Source organism: Molothrus aeneus, chromosome 14 (genome assembly GCF_037042795.1).
Source record: "Molothrus aeneus isolate 106 chromosome 14, BPBGC_Maene_1.0, whole genome shotgun sequence".
NCBI lineage: Eukaryota > Metazoa > Chordata > Aves > Passeriformes > Icteridae > Molothrus > Molothrus aeneus.
Genome location: NC_089659.1, coordinates 6824412 through 6848526, shown reverse-complemented (window position 1 = coordinate 6848526; position 24115 = coordinate 6824412). Strand labels below are relative to the sequence as shown.

Below are 24115 nucleotides of genomic sequence, written 5' to 3'. Positions count from 1 at the left end.
AGATGTAATCAATTCATGGGTTTTTTCATACAAGTACAACAGGGTGTTATATAGTTACAGGACAAGACCTTATCAATGGAATTTATTATAAAATGCATTAAATTTCTGAAGCAACTTATGGCAGCATAGTGAAAAAAATCTCTAAATTCAATATCAGGCAAAATTAGATTGCTAAACCACAAACCCCCTTGTTCTGTAAGCTTAGCACAGAAACTGTGTAAGTTGTATATCGTGCAAAAATTTTTAGACCCATGTAACCAGCTTATAACTTACATCCTGACAATGTGATGAAACTGAGTCCAAAAATCATGAGGAATTTGAAAGCATTAACTTGTGCCAGAAAATACCAGCTCTGGCCTTAAAACAGGAGCATTAATTACCTGAAACAGTATATAGGGGAAATTAGGAAACCAAGTTAGGCAACTAATTTAAATTTAAAGCCCAATTCTTTTGTTTAAGCCATGATTTGCTCTCATTAAAATTGGACTCTGAGTTGTTACTCATCAAATACAAAGAAATGAAGCTACCACACACTGCTGTACAATACACACTGAAATCCTTACAAAAGCTGTTTCTTTGCCTTCCAAACCAAGACTCTGCCAGATCTCTTATTCTGCTTACCACACAAGGAGTATTGCAGCAGGGTTTTCCTGCGTGGGTGTGCCAGGGTAGCATTTGTTTTTTATGTTGTTACACAGTCTCATCACCTCCACTGTAATGCTGTTAAACCAGCAGTCTGAGGCTGAAGGGAAGACACAGTGAACACCTAGAAAGGCTGAAATCTGCCCTTACAGAGCTGTCTTTTTTCACCATTCCTTTTCCTTCTTTATGTGAGGCTCTCCCTGCCATGTGTCTCAGTCGAGAACTTGCTTCTCCCTTCATGCATGAAGAATTCACTTTCCCCTGTGAAGCACGGTTATCTTCCCATAAGTGCCTACTTCAGAGACTAGGAATGCTCTGTGGGGCACAACCTGTCTCATTTTTTGTCTTATGCAATGCCTAGGGCAGTGGTAAAACTTCTGAATATTGTCTGAAAATTTGGAATAGAGATTATAGGCTGAAAAATCCAATGGGTGTGTCCAAAATGTATGGATAATACAGGCACAGCTTGATCAGTATTCAGCAAGCCCTGGATATACAAAGCCTGATGATTGGTTCCTCTAATTTTGTCACCTTGGTTTATTTTGTAAAGTTAAAAATCTTAGCATGTCTGCCATACAATACATTATGGGTCCTCATCTGTAACACAGAGGTGGAGTCCTTGCTGCCTTTCATGCTCAACCCTTTAATTCTGTTCTCTTACAGAGAAAGACCTAACCAGACACCTGAAACCCTCTCATGCAACCTGGCATTTATTATAGTAATTTTAGCCTTTAGAAAAGAACAAACATTTCAGTCTGAATTTCCTTTTCCTCACTTGCACCTTGAAGCAGGTCTGTTCCTGCATCTGTGTGTCCTGTAAATCATGCCAACACTCTCCTTTGATCCACTCCTGCTAAGCTAACAGGTGTAGAAAAAATGGATGTATGTTATAGAAGATGTTTTGATACAACATATACTTTTTTGGCATGTCAGCCTTATCCAAATAAACCAGCTTAAACAGTAAAGAAAACTGAAGCCAAAACATGCTGAGGTCTTTTTTGATCTCCTTTAAGGTATGGAGGCTTCAGAGTATTTCTGGTAGACAGATTCCCACTGTTGCATACATTTGATTCCTCATTTCCCAGCATGTTCTTTCTTACAAAGCTAGTTGGAGGCTGGAAATGTTAAATACTCGGGACTGCCACTAAGACATACAACAGCTGAGGATGCCTGGTCCCACACAGAGCAGTCCCAGTGTCTGAAATCAGTGTGTTCTGACTGTGCACCAGATTGATAGAGCCTCCTGTGTCTGCATTTTTAAAAACTTCTGACAGCAAACTACATTGAAACAAACTAACTCCTAAAAACAGGGCTGAAAAAGGGCAAAGTCCATAACCTTCCTGTCTCAAAGCACTACACTACTTCTTTTCCCACAGGAAAATCAATGAATAGGACACAAAAGGCACAGCACTGAAATGCTGTAAATTCACTGCTCCAGCATTTAAACATCGTATCTCTACATTACCAGACGATGACATGTATTGTCTTTTTTGCTTCTAGATGGCCCAAAAGGAATAGCAAAGTGTTCATTAGTAATAGTTTATCAGGGACTGTGTGAGCAATTTGGAACAAACTTGGAGCAAGCCCAAGAAAAGACCACCCAGCAGACCCATGGCTGCCTAGTTAGCTCCAAGTAGTGCTGGAGTGACACAGCTCCAGCTGGTGTCAAACACTGACAGCTACCAGCTACCAAGCAAAGATGGAGTAAACATGTCAAAGGATGGTGGGGGATTTTTGGTTTTTTTTTTTTTTGTTTTTTTTTTTTTTTAAGTATGAAGTGCAATGTGTTATTATGTTCAAGCCACTACCAAAAGGAGTCGTTGATCTCGCTTTGCTGGAGACATACAAAGGCTGGATGCAATAACGTGGCATTCTTTTTGAAGGGTAACTTGTGTTGTAAGCGTAAGATGCTAGAAAACGACAATGCTGCTGCAAAGTAGACAGAATGATACATTTAGTCAAATTCCCAGTCTAAGCCTTTTCAAAGAACACAAGCAGTTAGTGCAACATTCCTTAGGGTTCCTGTATCCTTTCAAACATGATCACTTTCTTGTAGTTTACACTTATCATATTAAGAAAAATGGTAATGAGGAGATCATGACAACCTCCTTTAAAAGAAACAATGACTCAATTGCCAAGGAAAAAAAGGAGTGATAACTATTTTCATGGAAAGAAGCCTCCAGTGAAAGCTTCACTGTTGAAACTATGTTCTTTGTTTTCGTCTGAACTCAGGAATGACAAGGGGCTGCTCTTCAAAAAAATTCTAAGCACCAGTTTTCATTTGATTGGTACATTACTTTTTCAGATAACTGGCAGTTCAGACCTCTTGTTGAAAAGATTAGGGACTCAAGAGGCTAGAAATGATAAAATACTGGAATAAGTGGGAAGGGATTAATTGGCTTAATTTAAAAAAAAAAAAATCAAGTCACTACTGGGAATGTGCCTAATGTGCCTACAAACCAAACATGAATTGTTTTTATCCTACGGCTCAGAAGAGTATTTTTAAAGGTTACTGTACCTTGGTGTACACAACATTTTCTTTAGTAAGATATACTCATGGCAAAGAAATTAACGGACTACAAAGCCCAAAGGGGCTTTTAACACTCAATGCTTGTGCAATAAATGCCATCAGAAGATCTCAAAGCATCCCTCACAAAAGATCAGTACCTGCCATTTTCTAGCTTGGCTCTAGAGGTGACATTTGGTCCACACTTTAAACCCCTCAATCAACCCACAGCAAACACAATGAATACAACTCTGCCCATTTTTTTTCCTGTTAACCACCCATGCCAGTCTGCTATGCCCTTGTGGGTTCATGTTTCACCCTGCCAAGTACCAGTAGGTATTTCCACCTCCCCAGCAATATTTGCTCACACATTGAACAGAAATTTCGGAACAGAGAAAACATTTAAACAAGAGCTGTAGAGTGTTGATAACAGGTTTCTAATGACAGCCACAACAAGCCCTGGCCCCAGGAGCTCCGGAAGGCCATGCAGGGACGCTTTCAGCAGGTAGAGCACACAGGGCATGCAGAATGTTTTAAAACAAATCTGGGCACTTGGTTCAGACCCTAAGATTCTTGTTTGGGAGACAGCTTTTCTCTCCTGCCTCTGAACAATGGTCAATAAACACCTCAAAGCCCTGAAGAAATCAAATCATCTTCATTCTAATGCTAGAACCTGACATTTTCTTTAGCTGACTTCTGCAAGGATGGGTGCCTGTATGACTGCTTTTAAATCAAAAAGAAATGTGATAAATTCATTAAGGAAAAAAAAAATACAAAAAACCACTCTGGTCAGATTTTCCAGTTATCCAAAGAAATTGTTACACCACTGACAAATCAATGTGGCAGGATCTACTGGCTAATTAAACAAATGTGACAATTTTACTGTGACAATTTGAAAACACTCAAAATCACCACCTATCCACAGTGTGCATTCTTCTCAAATGTATATTAAAACCCGTGTAGTGTAATAAGAAATTGAAAGCAACTTACATATTCAATAAAAACACAATTATAAGCATAATTTGAAATGTACAGCTAAAATAGATTGGAAGTTCATAAGGTTTGTCAGAACATTAAATTCAATGGCACACTTTCTTTAAAGAAATGTTAGAAATTCAGATAAGCCACAGTATGTAGCATAATTTTAAATATCTGATAGAGTCTTGCTTTTGCCCAATTATCACACCAATAATTCCAGCTGAGGACATCAATGCATTTTGCTAACAACTAATTTAACTTTCAACAATGGCAGTGTGGGTGAGGTTCTATTTCACCATTTCACAGGAGGAGACACAGTGGAGCAAAGGGGCATCTCAAGGTTATTCAGGAAGATCAAAGGTAGGATGTTTTATCCAAGTCTATGTATTCAAGCATTTATTGAGAGGGTGTTCAAAGATGTGAGAAGATGAACCATACCAGTCTTTCACTGGCAGATTTGAAGTGGTGTATTCTGAAGACTGACAGCTGGAACAATCTCCACTGGTAAGAAGGAAGATGCTTTCAGAAAGAACTCTGCTGACTATGGAGCATGACAGACCAATGGCACACAGCAAAGACAGGAATTCTCCTCCCCAAAAGGCAGCTTCTAGAGCTATTCTCACTGCAGAATGTGGAACAACTTGAACTTAAGACAGATGATGATCACAAGACTGCCTGACCACATCAGGCTCCTTCCACAAACCTCATGGGGGCTGGCAAGTCTGACTATGTGTCACCACATGACTCTTTGCAAGGAAAAGTCCACCTGTTTGTCCAAGGGGTCTCTCAGGAGGAAATAAAATAAGTTTTGGTCCATACATCAGTTGGTGTCTGCATTCTTGCCTTTAGAAGAAGTTAGGAGTGGCTTCAGTTCAACTCAGACCTCACTGCGTTATGAAAACAGCAACAAGCACTCCTGGTAACTGCTGTTACGGAACACTTCCACCCATCTCTGAGCTCAACAATGGGATTCAAAGTTGAAACTTCAGGTTTGCTCCAGGTGTCAACTTTTTCCTGTACTCTTTACTTTTCCGCAAGGAGCTCAGAGCAGTAAAGCATCAAAAGTTGCAACATGCAGGTGTAGATAAAGCATAAAGGGGGAAACTGAGCATGCCTCAAGTACCTGGTGTCCTTTTGATCCATCACTTTAATTTCCCTAGTGCTTTCCTTGCATACGTTTCTTTTAACCATCAATTATTTTTTTATTGTCATAGCCAAAAACTTCAGAGGGGAATTTCAAAAATGTAAGCTCTTGAAACTGTTTCTGAAGGTTTGTCTAGTTCCATCTCCCAGTCCAGTCTTCCCTTGAACACCGCTAGCCCTTTTCTAGTCTGCTTCTTTTGACTAATTGTGATTAGACTAAGTCATCCTTCATGGACCCCATGAGCCTCCTCAGAAGAGCTGACTTACAGGGAAGCTCTCTACCAGGATTTAAATCATGCAACATTTGCCCTCAGGGCTGCAAAAATGGAGCTCTTCCCATTTGTGAGAGAGTAAGAGCCACAGAAGATGTTACAGACATTTCAAACCAGAATTGTTTCCAAAGCATGCATTCATTTCAGAAAGCCTAACACAATTTTAATATGTTTTCAATGTCTTCATTCTGTGCCGAAAGCAATTTGTAATGTAGACTACACATTCTTAATCTATTTAAATGAAAGGTAACATTGCAAGCAGTTTAAACACTCAGTGCCCATATTTACCATGTTTCACTCTGACAGGACAAGATGAAATAACAAAAATGATTAATCTGAGACCAGAGAAATATTTTACTACCTGTATCTCAAAACAGGACTAGATTTTTTTGCTTAATGCTCTGTCAGTAAGCTGTGTAAGTGGAGTATGGGAGCTTCAGATGCCTTTTCTGCTTGGCCACACTGCAGAATGTAATTTTGGAATCAGCAGCAGCACTCCAGGACACACAACAGGCTCTGGAGTTCTTAATCATGTTTTTATACAATATAAACTCATGAGCCCACAAGGTCCTTAGGAGAGGATACCTGGTACAGCTAGAGCCAAACACTGTAACACCACAGTGGTGTTTAAAATTTTCCACCCTGTTCAGCACTTTTTCTGTTCATGGGAGCATAAAAGGTCAGAGTTGATCTGACAAGCCAGATTCCTTGGGTCTGTTTTCTTTCACACTTTCACTCCAAGATAAGGGAATCACTCTTTAGTCACAAGGATGAAAAAGGATGGGAATTCAGGTCCCATGGGTCTCCAAATTGGGAGCAAGAATCTTACTTTTATGACATTCTCCACTCAACTGCAAGACTCCACCAAATTGTTTTCCCACATTTTTCATCTCTTTCACTTATTTCTGGAACTGCAAAACTTAGTGGTATTTGAAAAAATAATATATAAAATAACCAATGTTTTTAAGTTCTGTAGGGAGTGCATTTGATCTTCCCAAAGAGTTGCAAAACTTACTATATTTTCCTCCAAGAGAATAACTTTGTTTCAATTACTTTCTTGTTTGAACTGGTTTTAAAACAATTACTTTGTAGAGTCTCATAAAAAGTAATTATTTTTTTATCATAACAGAGTACTTAATCAGAGTGAGGATGCTGAGCATGTAACATTGCAATACATAGTGGATTGTCTCTGAGCTGACTTTCAATGAGGGAGAGAAACTAAAAATGCTTGTTTTGGTGAAAAGAGATGCTGAAGAGCTTGGAAAACAAAGTTCACTCCTTCACTGGCAGTCATTCACTTATCATTTATCATGGGAGTACTTTGTTTCTCTTCAGGAGCAGCAATACATGTCCAAACTCTCGTAATGTCAGCTCACTTTACAGTAATTTTAGTAGCAATGGTAAATCTGGCAATGATGGCAGAATTATATCATACTTCTGAAATCAGCAATATTTCAATTTGGCAGTACAAAAATATGTGCTAAAATATTATGGTAAAGGAGATAAGAAAACAGAATTGAATAGTGAGTTTGAAACAGGTGCACAGCAATCTCTTTCTCTTTTCCTGAATACCTTTTGTAATCTTTTTTTATTGTTACAGTGTAGACAGGCTGCAATAGACCCACATAATGATCAGATTTTACATTTCAAAGTTCTTTGCTAAATAATTTATTTAATACTGCTATGAAAATAAAACCTTTATTTGATAAATGTGCCTGCAAGCTGGAATCAGACCTTGCTTGTCTGTCCTGACAAAGGTCTAATCTTTTGCTGCATTACATCTTGAAGAGGCATTTATCCCTGTAACAGGCAGGTGCAGAACACCAGCTTTCGAGCACAGGAAACTCTGCACACCCACGCGCATTTGTCAGAGCAGACAGCCAACCTTTCCTCCCTGTCACCTCCCCAGCAGCACAGCCTGCCCTGCCTTCAGCTGGCAGCACCAAGCAGATTTATGCTATAGATCCACACCACAAGTGTAGATCACCTCACATGTAACCTGTGCAATCCAGCTGTGCAATAGGGGCCCACAAACAACAGGCTCAGCCAAGCACTGGGCATCGACCCACCAGCTTCCCACCCTGCCAGCCTGAAGGCAGCGCTGAGATTTAAACGTGAGGCACCCTCAAGTTAAAGCAGGCACCTTTGGGATAGTGCTCCTGAACTGCTTTTCTCATAGGTGCCACCATAATGTTGTCACTGTAAAGGTGAATGGCCAAAAATTTGGATAATCCTTTTCTGCCACGGTCAGGGGCAGCACATGGGGGCCAAGGGTGTGCTCTGGGCTGGGAAGACCTAAGACTGCCCTTTCCAGCTCCCAAAGAGCCTTCTGCACTCCAAGCTTACACCAGGCTGTCCTCAAATGACTCCAACTATTGATGTCACCCTTCCTGTGTGCATTCTGGACAGTGCACAAAATGCTGGGAAACGGAATCCTTCAACCTTCCTGGAATTGCTGCTGATTGCAACAATTGTGGTGATAATGTTTGTGGTGATACTGAGACCAAAACTGAGCTGATCACCTACCAAACCAGGAAGGAGCTGTTCTCAAGGAAATATTCAGCATTTCCATTTTCTGGAGTGAGACCACATCTGGAGATGTACTCATCAGAACAAAGAACAGGTCTCTGCCTTTATGTATACCTTAAGTAATGCAGAGGTAACTAATTTTTTATTTTATAACAGCAGCAGCAATGTAAGTGGAACTGCTGCCAATTTATACCAGTGTGGGAGGAAGAAGAATTCAATGAACTCAAATGAGATCAGAGGTCAGTGGAATTACCCCTTGATTTATATTGATGTGAGAGCAGAAACTGGTTCTGCCTCCATTGAGAAACTGCTGATAAAAAGCTTGAAAATGCAATGGCTTAGAAATTGCTAAGAAATTAATTGTTTTTATCCATCCAAATCTTTGTGTACATAAGCAAAGTCTGAAGGAAAAAAAACAACTCTCAAAGCAGGCTATTACCCGTTCCATGCATGCTTTCAAAGGCTGCATGCCAGAGCAGGGACAAAGGCCACAGATCCACATTTACACTTGGGTTAACTTTTCAATCCATTTTTTCATTTCAATAGAAATAATAAATCACCTTATCCAGGAGAAAGAAGCAGCTTGACACAAAACATACGGTGCTGGGCTATTTTTATAGCACACCTAAGACGTATAGGGATTCATTTATTTACTCAGCTATTTAAAAGTGGCTACTCTTACTCATTCTCTGGACAGCTAAATGCCAGGTTGCTAAGTTACTGTTACTTGACATCATCTCCTCCCCAACGTGTTCCCACATTTGACAGGTTCACATGATTTACTAGGCCAGTCAGCTCGTTATTCACTTGTCCAGTGACGTCTGGATAATCATTTTAAATTCACATCATGTCCTCCCCAGCAAGCCCCCAGACTCCACATGAAAATATTTAAACTACCCGTCAGCTACTAAGTGCATTTGTAACCACACTGGACAACATACCTGTATTTTTCAAATTACAATTATTATAATTAGGTTTAGCATCATTCTTCAATGTTGTTTGTATTTTAGAAGAGAAAACAATTACTGAGGGGCAAATAATGGGCTGTATCTGTTACAGTCTAATTTTGCTATGTGAACAGCTCACTTCAGCTGAGGGTGAGATATATTAAATCTGTTAGAGCTTTCAATTGGCATGAGGAAGGTAATCTTACACATAATTTGCAGAGTCAAGGGCATTTTCACCTGCTGATCAATTTACATATTCTCCCATGTCATTAGACAGGAGCTAGTCATCAGAAGACGACCATACAAATTACAGACTTTGCTCATTTAACTCCAGTCATTTTTACACTTATTACAATCTGAACTGTATTTGGGATCTGTTTTGCTTCCAGACTGGAAAGCTTCTAATTAGTATCACAGTTGTCCACATACCATCAGAAGTCCATCTAGTTACTTGATGCCTTCCTACTGTGAATATGCACGTACAAGAATTCTTTTGTTCCTCCAAGCAGGGACAGATTTCCAGACAGCAGAGCCTGCCCGGGTGGTTACGCTACAGCCACGAGAGCTGCAGTGCTGGGTTATGTCCAATTGATTGCCTGAATACCCAGCCCAAACTTCCAATTTACACTCTGAGTCCTCCAGAACATGTAGTTAAAAATAATTTCCTTTCTCTCCCATGCAGTGTTGTGTGGTTATCAACTCTTTAGCCAGGGCACATCAGGGCTAAGGAAGCCCTGTGCTCCCCCTTCTGTGCTCTCCACAGACCACAGACAGGAAAAGGATCACTGCTTTTCACCCTCAGTGTCACCTACACCCCTCCTTTCCCTGGGCCAGCACATGGCTCACATCACAGGCAGTGACAGCAAGGCACTGATGGAAAGCACTGGTACAAGTGGCACAAGTAACAGCTTTGGAGACTGGTTGTAAATGTCAGCTCTCCCGCCCCATCTGCACTTTGGATCAAAACATTTCAATGAACTCATTTTTCAATGGATGCACATAGCAAGTGACAACTTAATTTAAATCTATATTAACAAAATGTGAATTACACAGACATACTTTTAATTGCCTGTCTTCCATATTATCCACACTTTCAAAACCACTGCATTGGCTGGAAAAATGACCCAAACACATTTTGGAACAGAAAAATGTGTAGACCACCAGGTATTTGCCTTTATCTTTCAGTTTGGTATTAGCAGCTTGTATTAAATGCAATCTGTGCTATCATTACTATTTGGCCTTAGTTGCATAAGAGATGATGATGATGATTACTATTATTATGTTTTATTATTATTTTTCATGACCTTCTCAGCCATCCTGGTTAGAAAAGTAAAATCAGCAGGAGACTGGTCTGCCATTAACCTTTGGCTGTAGTACTGGGAACAGTCCTTAAACCATTTACACAAGATGACATAAGTAGCTAAGTGTTTCAGGAAATCTAAAGGACTGTGAAATTTTGTCTCTGAAGACTCAGGGGTCTGAATGAAGTCAAGACCTTTCCCCTCACTTGGTTGCAAATTTTAGAATATAAATTCAATTAAACCTTTTTCTCCAAGACAGAAAAAAAAAAAGCAGAAGACAGATTAAGAATTACAAACCTCTACAATTACAGAAACCATTAATCAAGTTCAGCTTGAAAAAAGAGCTATGTAAAATCAGAGGTCACAGATCTTTGCAGGAGTACCTCTTCCTTGTAAAGTCTAGCAAGAAACTCTTGAGAGTTACTGTCTTTCTGAGGGATGGAACTGAATTAATTCCTCAACTTAAAAACACACAAAAAAATCAAAATCAGGAAAAAAAAAAGCAAAATTAAAGGTATGCATTGCTCCAAGGGTGAGTGCCAGGCAGAGCATCCTTCCCCAGCTCTTTGGGGAGCAGACAGCAGACACAGCCCAGAGCAGAAACTGGCAGGGCTTGCTAATGGTTTGGTTGGTCAAAATACACAATTACAGCCCAGTTGACCACTTTTGGGGCTTGACTGTCTTGGAATCCTTTGTGTTTACCTTGTAACATCCCTGACAGGACAGAAATGTGAATAACATGGTGTTTTCACTGAGAGAAGCTCCCATGAGGGAGCTGAGACCAACACTCCCAAAAGTTCATCAGAGCCTATGTAAATGGCCCTGAAAGGCCAAGAAGTACCTGTCAGGGCTGGAAACTTAATCTAGGTTCTTAAAGTGCAAATTTCTGCTGAAACCAAGGGTCATTCTTTCATCTGGAGCAGCCAGCCTGAATCTTCTGACATGGTTTCCATGGGGAGCCCAAAGACTGGATTTTGACCACTGCTGGGCATCACATTCTCTTACTTATTTTCTCTCCATTGCCTGTCAAGTAGAATATGATACCCTGCATGCAGCCAAAACACATTTCCTGCTAGCTTGTTTTGCAGCATAAATTTGAGAAGAACAAAGTAAAGCACTGACAAAACCCAGGTACTTCTAGTGCCAGGTGTGCTTCAGTACCTCATGTGGCTGGAATCCTGAGCTGTTGCCCTGAGGGCATCCAGGGCATCCTGGGGCTGGGGTCTGCTGGGTCTTTGCTGAGCAGTCCCAAAGCAGCTCAGGGTTGCTGTGCTCACACAGGCAGGGCTGTGCAGCCCAGTGCAGGCAGGTTACAAAAGGCTGAAGGCAGCCTGTGGGTGCCCAGAACAGCCCAACGCCGAGGGCACAGAGCCCCTGGGAAGCAGCACCAAATCTCCCTCCTGCCCATGGAGGGGAGCACCCTGGGGCAACCATGGCTGAGGTCCATGTGCCAAGGCTGTATCTGCACCCCAGCACAGGTGTCATGTGCTCCAGGTGCCTTCTGGCCATGCCTGACAGGTTTACTCCAGGATGGGCATGAGGGATGCCTCTGGCCAACTGCAGCCATAGTCCAGAAAGATTTGCTGGTTTGTATCCCTTTTTCACAGGCCCATTACATGTCCTTGTGAGAGAGATCCCCAGAGACATGGAATCCTGCTCTGTCCATCCCAAAAGTGCCCCCAAGTTCAATGGCCCACTGGCGGCAGGAGTGGGGACTCTGCTGGTCATCCCCATTCTCTAAAGGCAACAGAAAATCCTGCTCCAATCTCAACAGGTTTCAGAAGGAAGCCCAGGACATTGTGCTTGTTTGTTGACTCAAATGACAGTCATGGCATAGGAAATAGGGTCACCATCTTGATTAGAAAAAAGACATTTATGCTTCCTGTGATTAAATGCGCTGTTCCCACATTGAAAGTGTCACCTGGATGACTGATCCCTGAAATTCACCCCATCACATTTTCTTTTGATGCTTTTTACTGAAAACAACTGCTTTCACCAGGCAACAAGTCATTCATTCCAAATATAGTAATGAACTTAATTTAAATATATAAATGGAAGAAGACATTTTAAATCTACCAAGAACTTCGCAGAGCCTTTCAACATTTCCTTTGTTTTTGCTCCCTTAGTGTTCTATAGGTAATAAATCTCTGCTCACTTTGAAGGTTGAAAGTAAATATTATTTATTTCCTTGCATTCATTGCTCCTGGGTGCTCATGGAGGATCTTCTCCCTAATGGCAGGTCTGCACAAGCACATCTGCCTGCTGCCTCAACACACTTCTGCAGCAACACTGCCACCCCATAAGGACATCTAGAGCAGCCCAAGATAATGTGTGTACAGAAACCAGGAGCAAGTTTTCCAAGCTATTTAACTCTGAATTGCAATGAATAGTGAGAAACTTATTTTATTTTATAAGCAGAGTAAGTCTTTGCAAACAAGCTGGCATGACTGTTACACATGATTTCAGGTCTGGGTAGGTCTGCAGCACTACCTCCAGTAACAAGGACATGGCTGGCACAAATTCCCACTGAAATTTTAATCCCTTCTACACCACACATCAGCTGGTTGGCTGGCAATCCCAGGCAGGTAGCTCTGACAGATGGGAAACTCAACCCATGGGGAGAAAAACCTAAATCTGAGAGAGGGACTGGTGGGTTGCAAACCTGCCCCCAGGCAAATCTCACTGCCAACAGGGAACCCCAAAGTTGGGGTGTCTGAGGAAAAGCCCATCTTACACTGAGAGAAAGGCATACAACTTGTGCACACTCCCTTTTTCTTATTACATGATCTTGTTGCAATTAAGCCATTCTTAGTTTGGAGTAGCAATTTTCTGTATTCAACCACTGACCAAAGATCACAGAAAAAAACATGTCTGTAAGTCTTTAACAAAACCATGAATGATGAGCAATTGTAGTCTAGAGGAAGGAGGAAGGCTGTAGGTCAGCTTGTGAGTAGAAGAATTAAAGCAACTGCACCTCAGGGTAGGAGAGAAATGTGTCCTGGATAGACTCAGGGACTGAGAGCTTGAAAAGAACAGGAACATGTGTAAGTCCTGACTGAAACAACCTGGCAGATGCAGAGTCTTAGGTGAACTGATCTCACTAAGGAGTACCCTGGGCTTACCCCCTGTCTGTGTCTCTTAATACAGACCCACTGATATGTTATTATTTGACTACAGTGTTAAAGACAGCCCTATAAACCCTCTCCTTGGAAGATGAAAATAACAGCACTACAATTATACAGGAGATAAAAAAGCAAAGGGTATTACTTACCCGCAGTATTTCTTCCACACAGCTGGAGTCATTGGGAAGGGCAACCTAGGTTTAAAGAAAAAAAAGAAATGTTTAGTCAGGTGCTGGATGCAAAGTTCAACCACACAGGTGAACAGCTAACAAGCAACTGCCTCTGTTTGAAGACTGCTGTATCCATGCTTGCTGCCTACCAAAATTTTCCAGTTCAGATCAACATAAATCATCAGCAGGACCCATTTTGTCAAAAGTTGTTTTTTTCTTCCACACTGCTTTGTGTTCCTAACAACACTTTTGAAGCAATAAAGTACTCTGATTTCCTCACAGTTGAGAACTGGCAGTGGAATTGCCTGAAACTTCTGTAATTGAAGAAGATCCCACTGTTACTCCTATCGGCAGCCTTCAGAGAGAGGGCAAGGTTTGGTTTAACTTGCCACATGCTGCAGAGAAGGACAGAGGTGATAACAGGAGAAAGCTGTTATCATCAACTATCTTATCCTACAGCTTAATAGGCTAACAGCCCAGACAGCTCTTAAAACTTAAATATATACTGTAGTAAAATACTGGTTGGACTGTGAGGGTGGTTGCTGATTTTGTTGTCCCTCACTCCATCAGCCTGTTGCAGGTTCAGTGTCCTCTGCAGCCTGCACAGCACACAGGTATCCACCTCGAGAGGCCTGACAGCTGCTCCTTCCCCCCTTAAAAAGATTCAATTCATCTCTGCACCCAACCACACCCACACACACACAGAGGGATGCTGCTAATATATTCCAATTGAAAATACTTGTTAAATGGCACTTAACAGCATTTGCCACAATCCCGCATTCTAAGGATATGAAAGAGTACAAAACATTTAAATACTGTGAACAATTACAGAAACAACAGGCAGGTGTGACCTGTGTGTGCAGCCACTCTGTGGCACTTGCAGAGAGCTGTGGTGGGCTCTTATCATAGGGTAAAGCAGCAGAGGAAGAGACAATATTCAGGAAGGGCCCAAAGCACAGGTAAGTCCTTTGTGCCATAAATATCCAGTCAGATTTTCTGTCTGGTTCTTCTACCTTATTGCCCTTAGTAACTGGTTTGGTGAAAGACAGTCATGACTAAACTTAATCCCTGTCATCCTAATCTGCGCTAGAGCTTGACCAGAGCACTGGCCATGGCTTTCTGCCTGCATTTCAGCCAGCACTAAGCTTCATGGGTAAATCCACACAGCTACAGAAGTCAAAGACCACAGAGACCTCTTAGATCACCAAGCTCATGCTCTGCTAATGCAGCAGATTTTCCCCATATCTTCTAGTACTATGGCTAGTCTGACCCAAAAACTGTAGGGAAATGGGTCTCCCATTCCTTCCCTTAATAAAATATGGAGTGCTGTAAACTACTTGGTACTTTCTTTATAATGGTTAAAATCTTGTTTTCAGTGTCAGCTCAGCTTTTCTGTAGAGCTCTTCCCACTACTAGAAGTAATCCATTACTTCCCTTCACATTTACACCATACACAGACGTGAACTTTTTTTCGAATGCTCTATGTTCAACTTTTACCTTCTTTCCTGATAAACCAGATTTTCCTCCCCTTTGGCTTATTTCATCACTGTTCTCTGAATTCCCAACAGTTCATCAGTATCTTGGTAAAGGATTACTCAAGTGAATATGACTAAACCACAGGGATATTAGTGATTTTTATCTATTATAGATTATAATATTCCACAATATCACCTTAAAACTGTCAAACAACCAAAAAAAAGAGCCTTACCTTTTGTCCCCAGTTTCTACTCAGCTCAAATTACCTAACAAGCCTGACTGAGAACTGCCCATGTGTGGGCAGCATGAACTGCAACAGGCATGCAGTCCACCCTTACACAACAGGACTTGGACTTGATGGGACTTCCTTCAACTCCCTACTTTTCACTTAAATTATTTTTTTCCTCTCTCAATACTTTTAAGTTCTCGGCTCCTCTGTGTTTTCCATTCCTCACACCAGCTCCCCATTCAGTGAGGAATATGGTTAATCAAAAGGTTAGCAAGCAGGGGTATTGCTGCACTGTGCAGTGGGACAGAACACATGTCTCCAATACACGCCTCTTTTTTTGTTGAAAAACTAATATGTTGGACTATGAGAAAACAAAACAAACAGTCCTCCAAAAAGCTCACAGTGAACACATCAACCACAGAATTTCTCACCACAGAAACAGGAGCAGCCCAAAATCCAGCTGAGTGAGTCAGACTGGGAAGAGTGAGAGCAGGAGAGGTACAGAAGCTCTCTTTATTTAACACCCTTCCTACCATTACACATGCCAGCCATAATGGTTAGCCAAGGTACCACATGTATTTCTTTGTTTAGAAAAGTGATGACTGTGTCCCTCACTATTAATACAGGACAGAGCATGTTCTTGGTTGTCTCACAGTCCTCTCCCCACTCACAGCCCTGTTTAAGTTTATATTACTTCAGAACTAATGATGATAATAACAGTAAACATACAATTTTACTTTAATAAAGCCCACTATATATTATGCAATTGTAACCAGCTTCTGCTGGCAGCACTTGCTAATAACTTTAAATGCTCATGCATCAATTTAATTGTGTTAATGGCAAAGAAGATTTTAATAGCTTGACAGAACTTTTGTTCCCTTTAGCATTGCTTTGTTTTGAATCATTGGTATTAAAGTAATGCAAGATGTCAAAGTGCTGTGATTGTCATATAGGGAGATCCAAGTAGAAGAGAGCACAAAGAGGAAAACATTTAGATTGATGCAAACATTAAAAGAATAATTATTACAACATGGCTATCAGAGAGAAGATCAATGTAAGAGTCTTTCAGTACATTACTATTAATGGATTTCTAAAGAAATGAGACCATTTTTCTAAATTCATGCTGCAGTTGCACATTCTAAGAGACTTGAAAGGCATAGATCTATTAGAAATTTAGAGTGTCTTGAAAAAAAAAGAAAAAACAACCTCTCGACCTTTCAAAGTGTGAATTAAAAATAGCAAGTTTAATTGTCCATAAACACTCATGTTCAGCTAACAAGTGTGAGCAGGCCCACATGGCACACCATGGCATCCAAGCACGGATTCACTGGGACAGAATGAAACAGAGCAGATACAATATTCATCACTTCCCCAAGTGCTAGTGCTACAACAAATTGTTATTAGAACTGCCATTAATAAACTGCCACAATCCTCTTGTAGTTTAGTCAAGATTGGACATTCATCCCATACTACTACTTTCCTAATTAATAAAAATTAAGCATTTTAGGACCCATTATGTGATTCTCCATCCCTCCTCTCTCTTCTTCAGCTTTTATCACTAATCAGAGTCTAAAAAGGAGGGCACAGTTTGCACTTGTGCATGCTCTTGGTGCTTTTCTTCCTTTATGAGCAGCATGGCCTAGCTCAGCTGAAAGGACAGATTCCAGAAATTTGGCTTCTGCAAGACTGAGTGGTTGCAATTCACATCATGAGCTCTTCTCTCAGCCAGCAGTGCATTCACAAACCCCAGACTGAAGAACAGCACATAAGCTGCAGACAGACGTCCTGAGGTAATAAAACTTCAATCAAAGCAAGGAGATTTCACAACAGCTACATGCTACACTGAACTCATCTTCCAATCTCCTTTTAATCTGGCACACCTCTTTTGCATCAAAATGCTTCATGTTTACTTTTAAATATTGCTTGCTAAAAAAAAAAAAAAGAAAAAAGAAAAAAAAGGAAAAAAGGAAAGGTCAGATGGTCAAATATTCCACCTAATACAAGCCACTATTCAACAGTTTTCTTCACTTTTTGGTCTCACAGGAGAGAGGAAAGAGCTTAAATGATGTGGAACCAACGGGTTTAATGTATGGCTTGGGTGGCTCAGCGCTGAACTTTAAAGGGAGGGAAGGAGGGCAGAAATCTAAGAGTGAGGGAACAGTAGCCTTTTATGTTAAACAGATCAAATGACATTGGGTGAATGGTTACAATATCTGATGAGTCCCGTTGGTCTAACCTTCCATTTATTCATTCTACAGTTCCTTGACTAGTCTTACCTCCTGGACAATTTATAACCTGCATGAGATCAGATTTTGTTTTCGTGGCACAGAAATATCATACAAAGACTCTTCTCCCTGTAATTTACATCCAACAGCAGATATTTCTCAGAAATGTTAGCAACACAATCTTCCAACAGACTTGTGAAAATAGTTCTGAAAATTCAAATGCAGTGCCATAAAGCAGAAATACACCATGAATAATGTCTTTGCCAGAAGTGACCGACTACATTTTCATCTGTATAAACTGTTCATGAACAATCTCCCTGGTTTTATTGACACACAATTGGCATTCAACAAGTAATCTCTTCTTCCTATCTTTGTTTTATTGAAAAGGTAAGCGTATCATGGAAAATGAATGTAGGAGTCCACTCATTTCTTGCACATGAGTACCTGTGTGCTTATACATCAAGAGCTCAGCTTTCCTTGTCATCTCCTTTATCAAGGAATCCATTTTGACTCTGGGGAAATGAAGCTCGTGCTACTGTTTACTCCTTCAAACACAAATTGATTTTTCACTCGCCAGCATGAAAAGATCCTGTGCGTGAGCCTTGATTGATCATTTCCAGTGTGCACCACACAGTGATATCAGGAAAACACTTAGAAAACCAGAAACAGCCAAAGGAGGACAGTCAGCAGAGGCCTTGTCCTCTGAGTGCCTTCAGCTCCTGCCAGGCTTCCCATTAACAGAGAGTGCTTTGTTTTTCTGATTTTTTTCTGATTGATACAAGTGGGAGATAGATGGGGCAGTACTAAGACTAGCAGAATTTCCAGATACAACACCCTGGACTGGATGGCGTTTGAACATCCTCCCAGCCTGTATGAACCTATGGTTCAATTCTTGCAATATGCACATTACAAATCTGAGAACATGCAATACTTCAGCTGCACTTGTCATACACACCCATGTCTTTCCAGCACCACCTTTTCTCTGACTGCCACCAGTATTTTCTTGCACACTCAGGCTTCATTTCTCCACTTTAATGCTCTCAACATTCCCCTCAGCTGCCATCTGACTACACATTTCTCCTCCTGAAAGATTGTTCCATTTTTACTTCAAGTAAAGTTCACAGCACTGCCCAAACTCCCTTGGAATGTTTCACAGCTCATGATCCTGCTTCCTTTCTCAATACCAAGTCCAAAAAGTGTCACTCATGTTAAAGACACCTGAAATAGATGCCAGCTAATCTCACCAGCTGGGAGGCTCTTGGCTCTTCCTTACTAACCTCAGTGCAAGTGTGTAAGAATGGAAGCAGCAAAAGAGCAAGGAATGAATATTGCAAGCTGACAGTAGGGTTTTTCTGGTGTATTTGATATTTGTGGAGATATCACCAGTATACTTTAGGGCTGTATGTTTGCATTTTAGAGGAAACTGAATGAAGTCAAACATGGTGGTATTAAAAGGAAAAAAAAAAACAAGCCCAAAATTGCTCCCTTGGTATTCAAATACATACATGTGTTTTCCACAGGCTTATTCATTTTCAAGGGAGCCATTTGTGGGTCCTAAATAATGCATATCCACTGTTTTCTTTTAGTGCCTCCACCATCCTGGAACCAAAATACCATGAGAAGACTACATTTCCCATTATTTTAACCCCAGAAATATCTCCTGGGGCTTATTAAAATGTCTGTGGAAATAGATACTTTTCTCATATATAAAAAATTAGGAGAGAAAGAAAATCTATTGCCTAAAACAAAATACAGAATGCTGCTCCTCTGTTCTCCTTTAATACAAATACTGCAGAAACTGTGTAAAATATGCATTTACTGGAGAACCTGAAAACACAAAAGAGTTTTAAGGAATGAGTTAATTCATTTGTTGAGCTAAGGCAGCCTGGCCTGCAGTCAGAGCTGCTTGTCCAGAGGTGGCCAGAGAAGTTTATGCCTTTTCCCCATAGTACCTTATCTAGGAAAAACAACTTACTGGAGTGGTCCAAAACATAACTGAATCAGACTCACACCAATTTTAGTGACCTTCCCAAAAGGTCTCTAGCTCAGAAGCCAAAGCTGCCCACAATGGGTACCTTTAGCTTCATTCAAAACCCAGTGACTCTTGTATGCTCCTCTCCAAGAGCCAGACAGACCTGTGCAGTCACACCAGAGCGGTGACAAACCCCACACTGAAAGGGATTCAGTTTCATCTCCCTACAAAGAACTCAGCTTACAATGACCTTTTCTACCAGTCTGAGCAAGCCCAACTATATGTTTTTTCCACTGAGCAAGCCCAATGTTTTTTCACTGGCATTTAGTTCTGCTACAGCAGCTTTAAAACCAGACTGACCTGGATGTGACAATTATACTTTTCTTGTTCTTCTCAGTATGTGTTGAATTTAGTTCATTTTTTCCTTTTTAATTTCTTTGGTGCTTTCTTTTAACAACACCATTTCAGTGTTGATCAGCATGAAACAGTCTCCGTGAAAGTACAATATGCTGATATTCAATTTAAACTCAATGGTTCACCATTGTTTTCATGCAGTAAACTGCCAAATTCTATTAGAGAGGGAAGACTGATAAAGTGATCACTTACTTCAAGGTGTCCAGGGAGTTTCTTAATGTAGGTAAAGCTGCACATTTTACTTATGGAATATCCTGAATGTAGTATTTTAGAAAATCACTATAGTGATAATACCAGAGTATCTGATAAAGATACTCAGTATTAAGCCAGGCCCCAACAAAACTGACTTTTGCAGTACTTAATTTATGATCAAAACACTGGCTTGTAGAAAGGCTGTTACGACCATTTAATATTGGCAAAGAGCAAGGAAATTTGGAATGCCAAATTTCTTCTTCCTTCCTCTCTTTCAGTTCCCCCTTCTCTTTTAACTTCAAGTACCTATTTACTTACATAAAATACACACATTTTCTTATGTGCTTTGGCATTTTCACCTTATTCTGGAAAACATTACCTTATACATTTCCACTAAAGTGACGACAAAAGGTGCCCTGACCTAAAATGCCACCGTGCACTTGTCCACTTGAAACATCAAAGCCTGACTAACAGACTGTGCAACCCTCTGCTGCAGTGAGATATGTGGTGTGGCAGAAATAATGATCAAGTGTCTGGTTCTTGTCTTCTTTTGGCAGTATGAATGAAATGTAACTTCTCCTAAGACAATGAAGCAGTATAAAAGGCATGAAGGGAGCTTGGCTTACAAGTCCACTTGCCCTCAGTTAGGGGGATGTAAATTAGACACCATATTTATTCTCAGCGTAACCCCTTGAGAACCTCTTGGAAATCATGCAAAATCCTTTACTGTACAGACACAGCTGTCTAAATTTAATATAAGTTGGAATTGGATCTCCTTTAGATCTATTGCACATTAGTGGAATGTGGTATCTGTTCCCAGTGTGTGCCAGCACAAGAGCAACATCAGGCAGGAGCTGTGTAAATTCCTGCTAAAATAGTACCAAAGTCACCAGGTCAGACTGTGGCCTTGGCAATGGGACTAAAGATTTCCTGATGCCAGTGAGGCTCCATCAGTGTAACCTCAAGCATTATTTGACCCTGGGAATTCAGACTGTAATATTTCTTTGGAGGTTCTAAAGAGGAACCTTCTTAAATGTGTGTTTACATCTGACAGTACCCCTACTGTAGCTAAAAGGATGCAGTGGGTGGTTGTGTTGGTTACCTGTTTCACTTCTGCTTTTTAAAACAGGTATGAATGTCCTCACAGAAAAATGCACTCCTGGGTATAATTTGCACAGCAGCTCACACAGCTGTGAGGCCCATGCTGGGACCCAAACTAATTGCTCAGAGCTTGTTTGCAAATTAGTTGTTTTCATACATCCTTCCACCACAGTCACAACTTGCAAGCCATGACCTCAGACTGTCTTCAAAATAGAGGGCCACTATTCAAAGGGCAAAGCAGGGCTGGACCTGCTCTGAGGGAAACCAATGTATTTTTTAATATCTTAGGGTTTAAATAACAATCTGTTAGCATAACTAATCTATACAGATACATTTTTGACACAAACTTCAATCAAATAAATTAAATTCTTATAGGAAATAAAAGCTATTTTCCTTTTATTAATACAAAGTGGTACAATTATTGAATATGTTTTTATTGTGATTGCATCCAAACTCAGACTACATTAAGAGCCAGATCTTATGCTCATTAAATAGTAAGGCACACAATTATCCCAACTGCCACTGAATGTCATGGTTATCTACAAAAGGGGAGTTAAATAACACTTTTTGGACAGTACAGAACTTAGAACAAGGAAAATCTGTTTTTGAATGGGATCTTTATGGCCTCTCTTTTAGTTACATTTCTAATTAAAATGCTTTGATCTATTAATGCCAAGGGACACTGCTAAATGTATTCAATGCAGAAGTTGCATACTTTTCCTGAGCTCCCCAAATCTCTTAGATCTGTGTGCACTTATGCTGTGTGCAGTTAAACTGCTCACTAAAATGAAAAGATATCTAAGAATAACTCACTTCCATTAGATTTATAAATCACATTAATTAATTCTACATCTCCAGTCGTGTAGAGACCAAACTCTAATGCGAGATCTAATTAAAGAAAAGGGAAAAAAAAATTGCAATTGAAACACAGAAGTAACTGTTTAGCCTCAAATTAATGAGGCGCTATGCTAAGCAAGAATGTCCATAAATCCCTAATGAGGATTTTAAACACATTAAAACTTCCTAATACAAAGTGTTTGCCTTCCTTTTATCCAATAACAAATAAGCCAATAATTTTCTGCCTCTAAATGACACTATTAACTGTCATGGCATGTTTTATTTGACAAACCCTCCATTCAAATACAGTAAAACCAATTAATTTGCCTGCTGTGAAATGTGTTTCTTGATAGCTTTTATGTGATTTTTCTTCTCAAAGAAATGTAAATAGGAAGTCAATGTAGGTGCCTGATTTTGCTTAAAAATACGATGCAATAACGATAGATTTTCTAGTCAGTTTGCATTTCAAATGAATTGAAAGATAACCTCCATTTTCAGGTCATCAATCACATAATGGTCTCCTGATAAGTAAACAGTTACAGAGTAATAGTTTTATTACCAGTGAAACGGCCCCATATTTGAGCTGTGATAGTTGCAAAATTACCACTTTGTTCCTTTATAAATAATGGTTTGCAGTGGGGCCACTTGGCCTCTGCCACCCCTGGCACCCACCACGGGCAACACAGACAGCCCTCTGAGTCCACACTACAATTAAACCACACGTCTTGGAAGGGTGAAGATGGTGATGCATTACTTTTTTTTTTTTTTTTGCTCAGAAAAATCTATAGAACAAATAAAAGATAATTCTGTGGTTTCAATGGTCCCCTGGGCCCCACTTAGCAGATCTCAGCAGAGCAAAGCAAGACTGTGTTACAACTGCCCCACATTAAGCAGTACCTGAATCTCTGAAACTCTGAAGGTTTTGCAACTGGGAGGATCAGCCTACTAAAAAGTACATGTCACATGTCAGAAACAGACTTTTGTCTGTGTCCACTCCATGAACTGAAGGAAAAGCAGAGGTTAACACCCTGCTTTATGGGGCCTAACTGAATGCCAATTAATCTTTACAACATATGGACAGTCTCACCAGCTCTTGCACTGCATCATGGTCACGTGGACACTGTGGTTTCTTTGCCTCAAGATGGAAACCCAACTGGAAAAAATCCCATGATACCCCCCCCCACACACACAGAGAACAAGGAATTAAATAAAACAAAGATTTACCAGTGCTGAACAGGACACAACCACTCATTTATTTAATCATCTGTAATGGATTACCAAGCAGAACTGTGTAATTTATGTAGCATGCCATGACAGCTGATTTTCAATTTGCACTGTCCTGTGTGTTTCTTATTGAAACAGCAAAACAAATCTGGGACTGTGCTGGTGGAGCAGTGCCAAGGCTCCTGACACGAGAGGAGGGCTGGGGACAAGTGGGGCTGGGATGGATCAAAGGCAGCAAAGGTGCTCTGCAGCTCTGTCAGCCACTGTCCCCATAACAGACACACAGCCCCAAGCCCACATTTGCTCCTTTTTCCCAACAGAAATTCCTGTTACTATTGCTACAAATTTTTGCATGGTGACCTTTTCACAGGGATGTCTGGAGAAGCAATTTATATTTATACATTATCATCATACAAAATTATATAAGTATTCAGATAAGAGAAAAATGCATGCTGCAAATATCTGTATTTTGCTCCTTAACCACAATCTTATTTAATAAGCTTAGGAATTGGATTGCAGCAGCTTCAAAAAAGTAAATTGAAGAGACCTCTTGCCCTGCCTCAACAGTGAGAAAAACATAGTCTTTCTATACACTCTCAGCTAATAAAAATTCCCAAATTAAACTTTAAAAATATTTAAGTGAACTATCCTTGACACAGTGAAATATCAGGAAATTAATTTCAAGTTGATTGAAATCAAGCTTTTGTGCTTAAGGTTCTGCATATTGTAACCTGCATTTTGCTCACTTTGCAAGCAGTGTTCCTGAATGTTGAACTAAGCTCCAGCTCTCCCAAATGCAGCTGTCTGCATCTAATTTCGATCACAAAATGGAAAT

The 24115-nt window shown here is 40.4% G+C and overlaps 1 protein-coding gene across 1 annotated transcript in view; it reads right to left on the bottom strand.

The window, feature by feature from the left end:
• AFF2 (ALF transcription elongation factor 2) overlaps positions 1 to 24115 on the bottom strand; it is a 304091-nt gene that overhangs the window by 140989 nt on the left and 138987 nt on the right. Inside the window, exon 4 of the mRNA XM_066559790.1 lies at positions 13590 to 13634. Coding sequence (XP_066415887.1) covers positions 13590 to 13634 — 45 coding nt within the window. The remainder of the gene's footprint in view (positions 1 to 13589; positions 13635 to 24115) is intronic.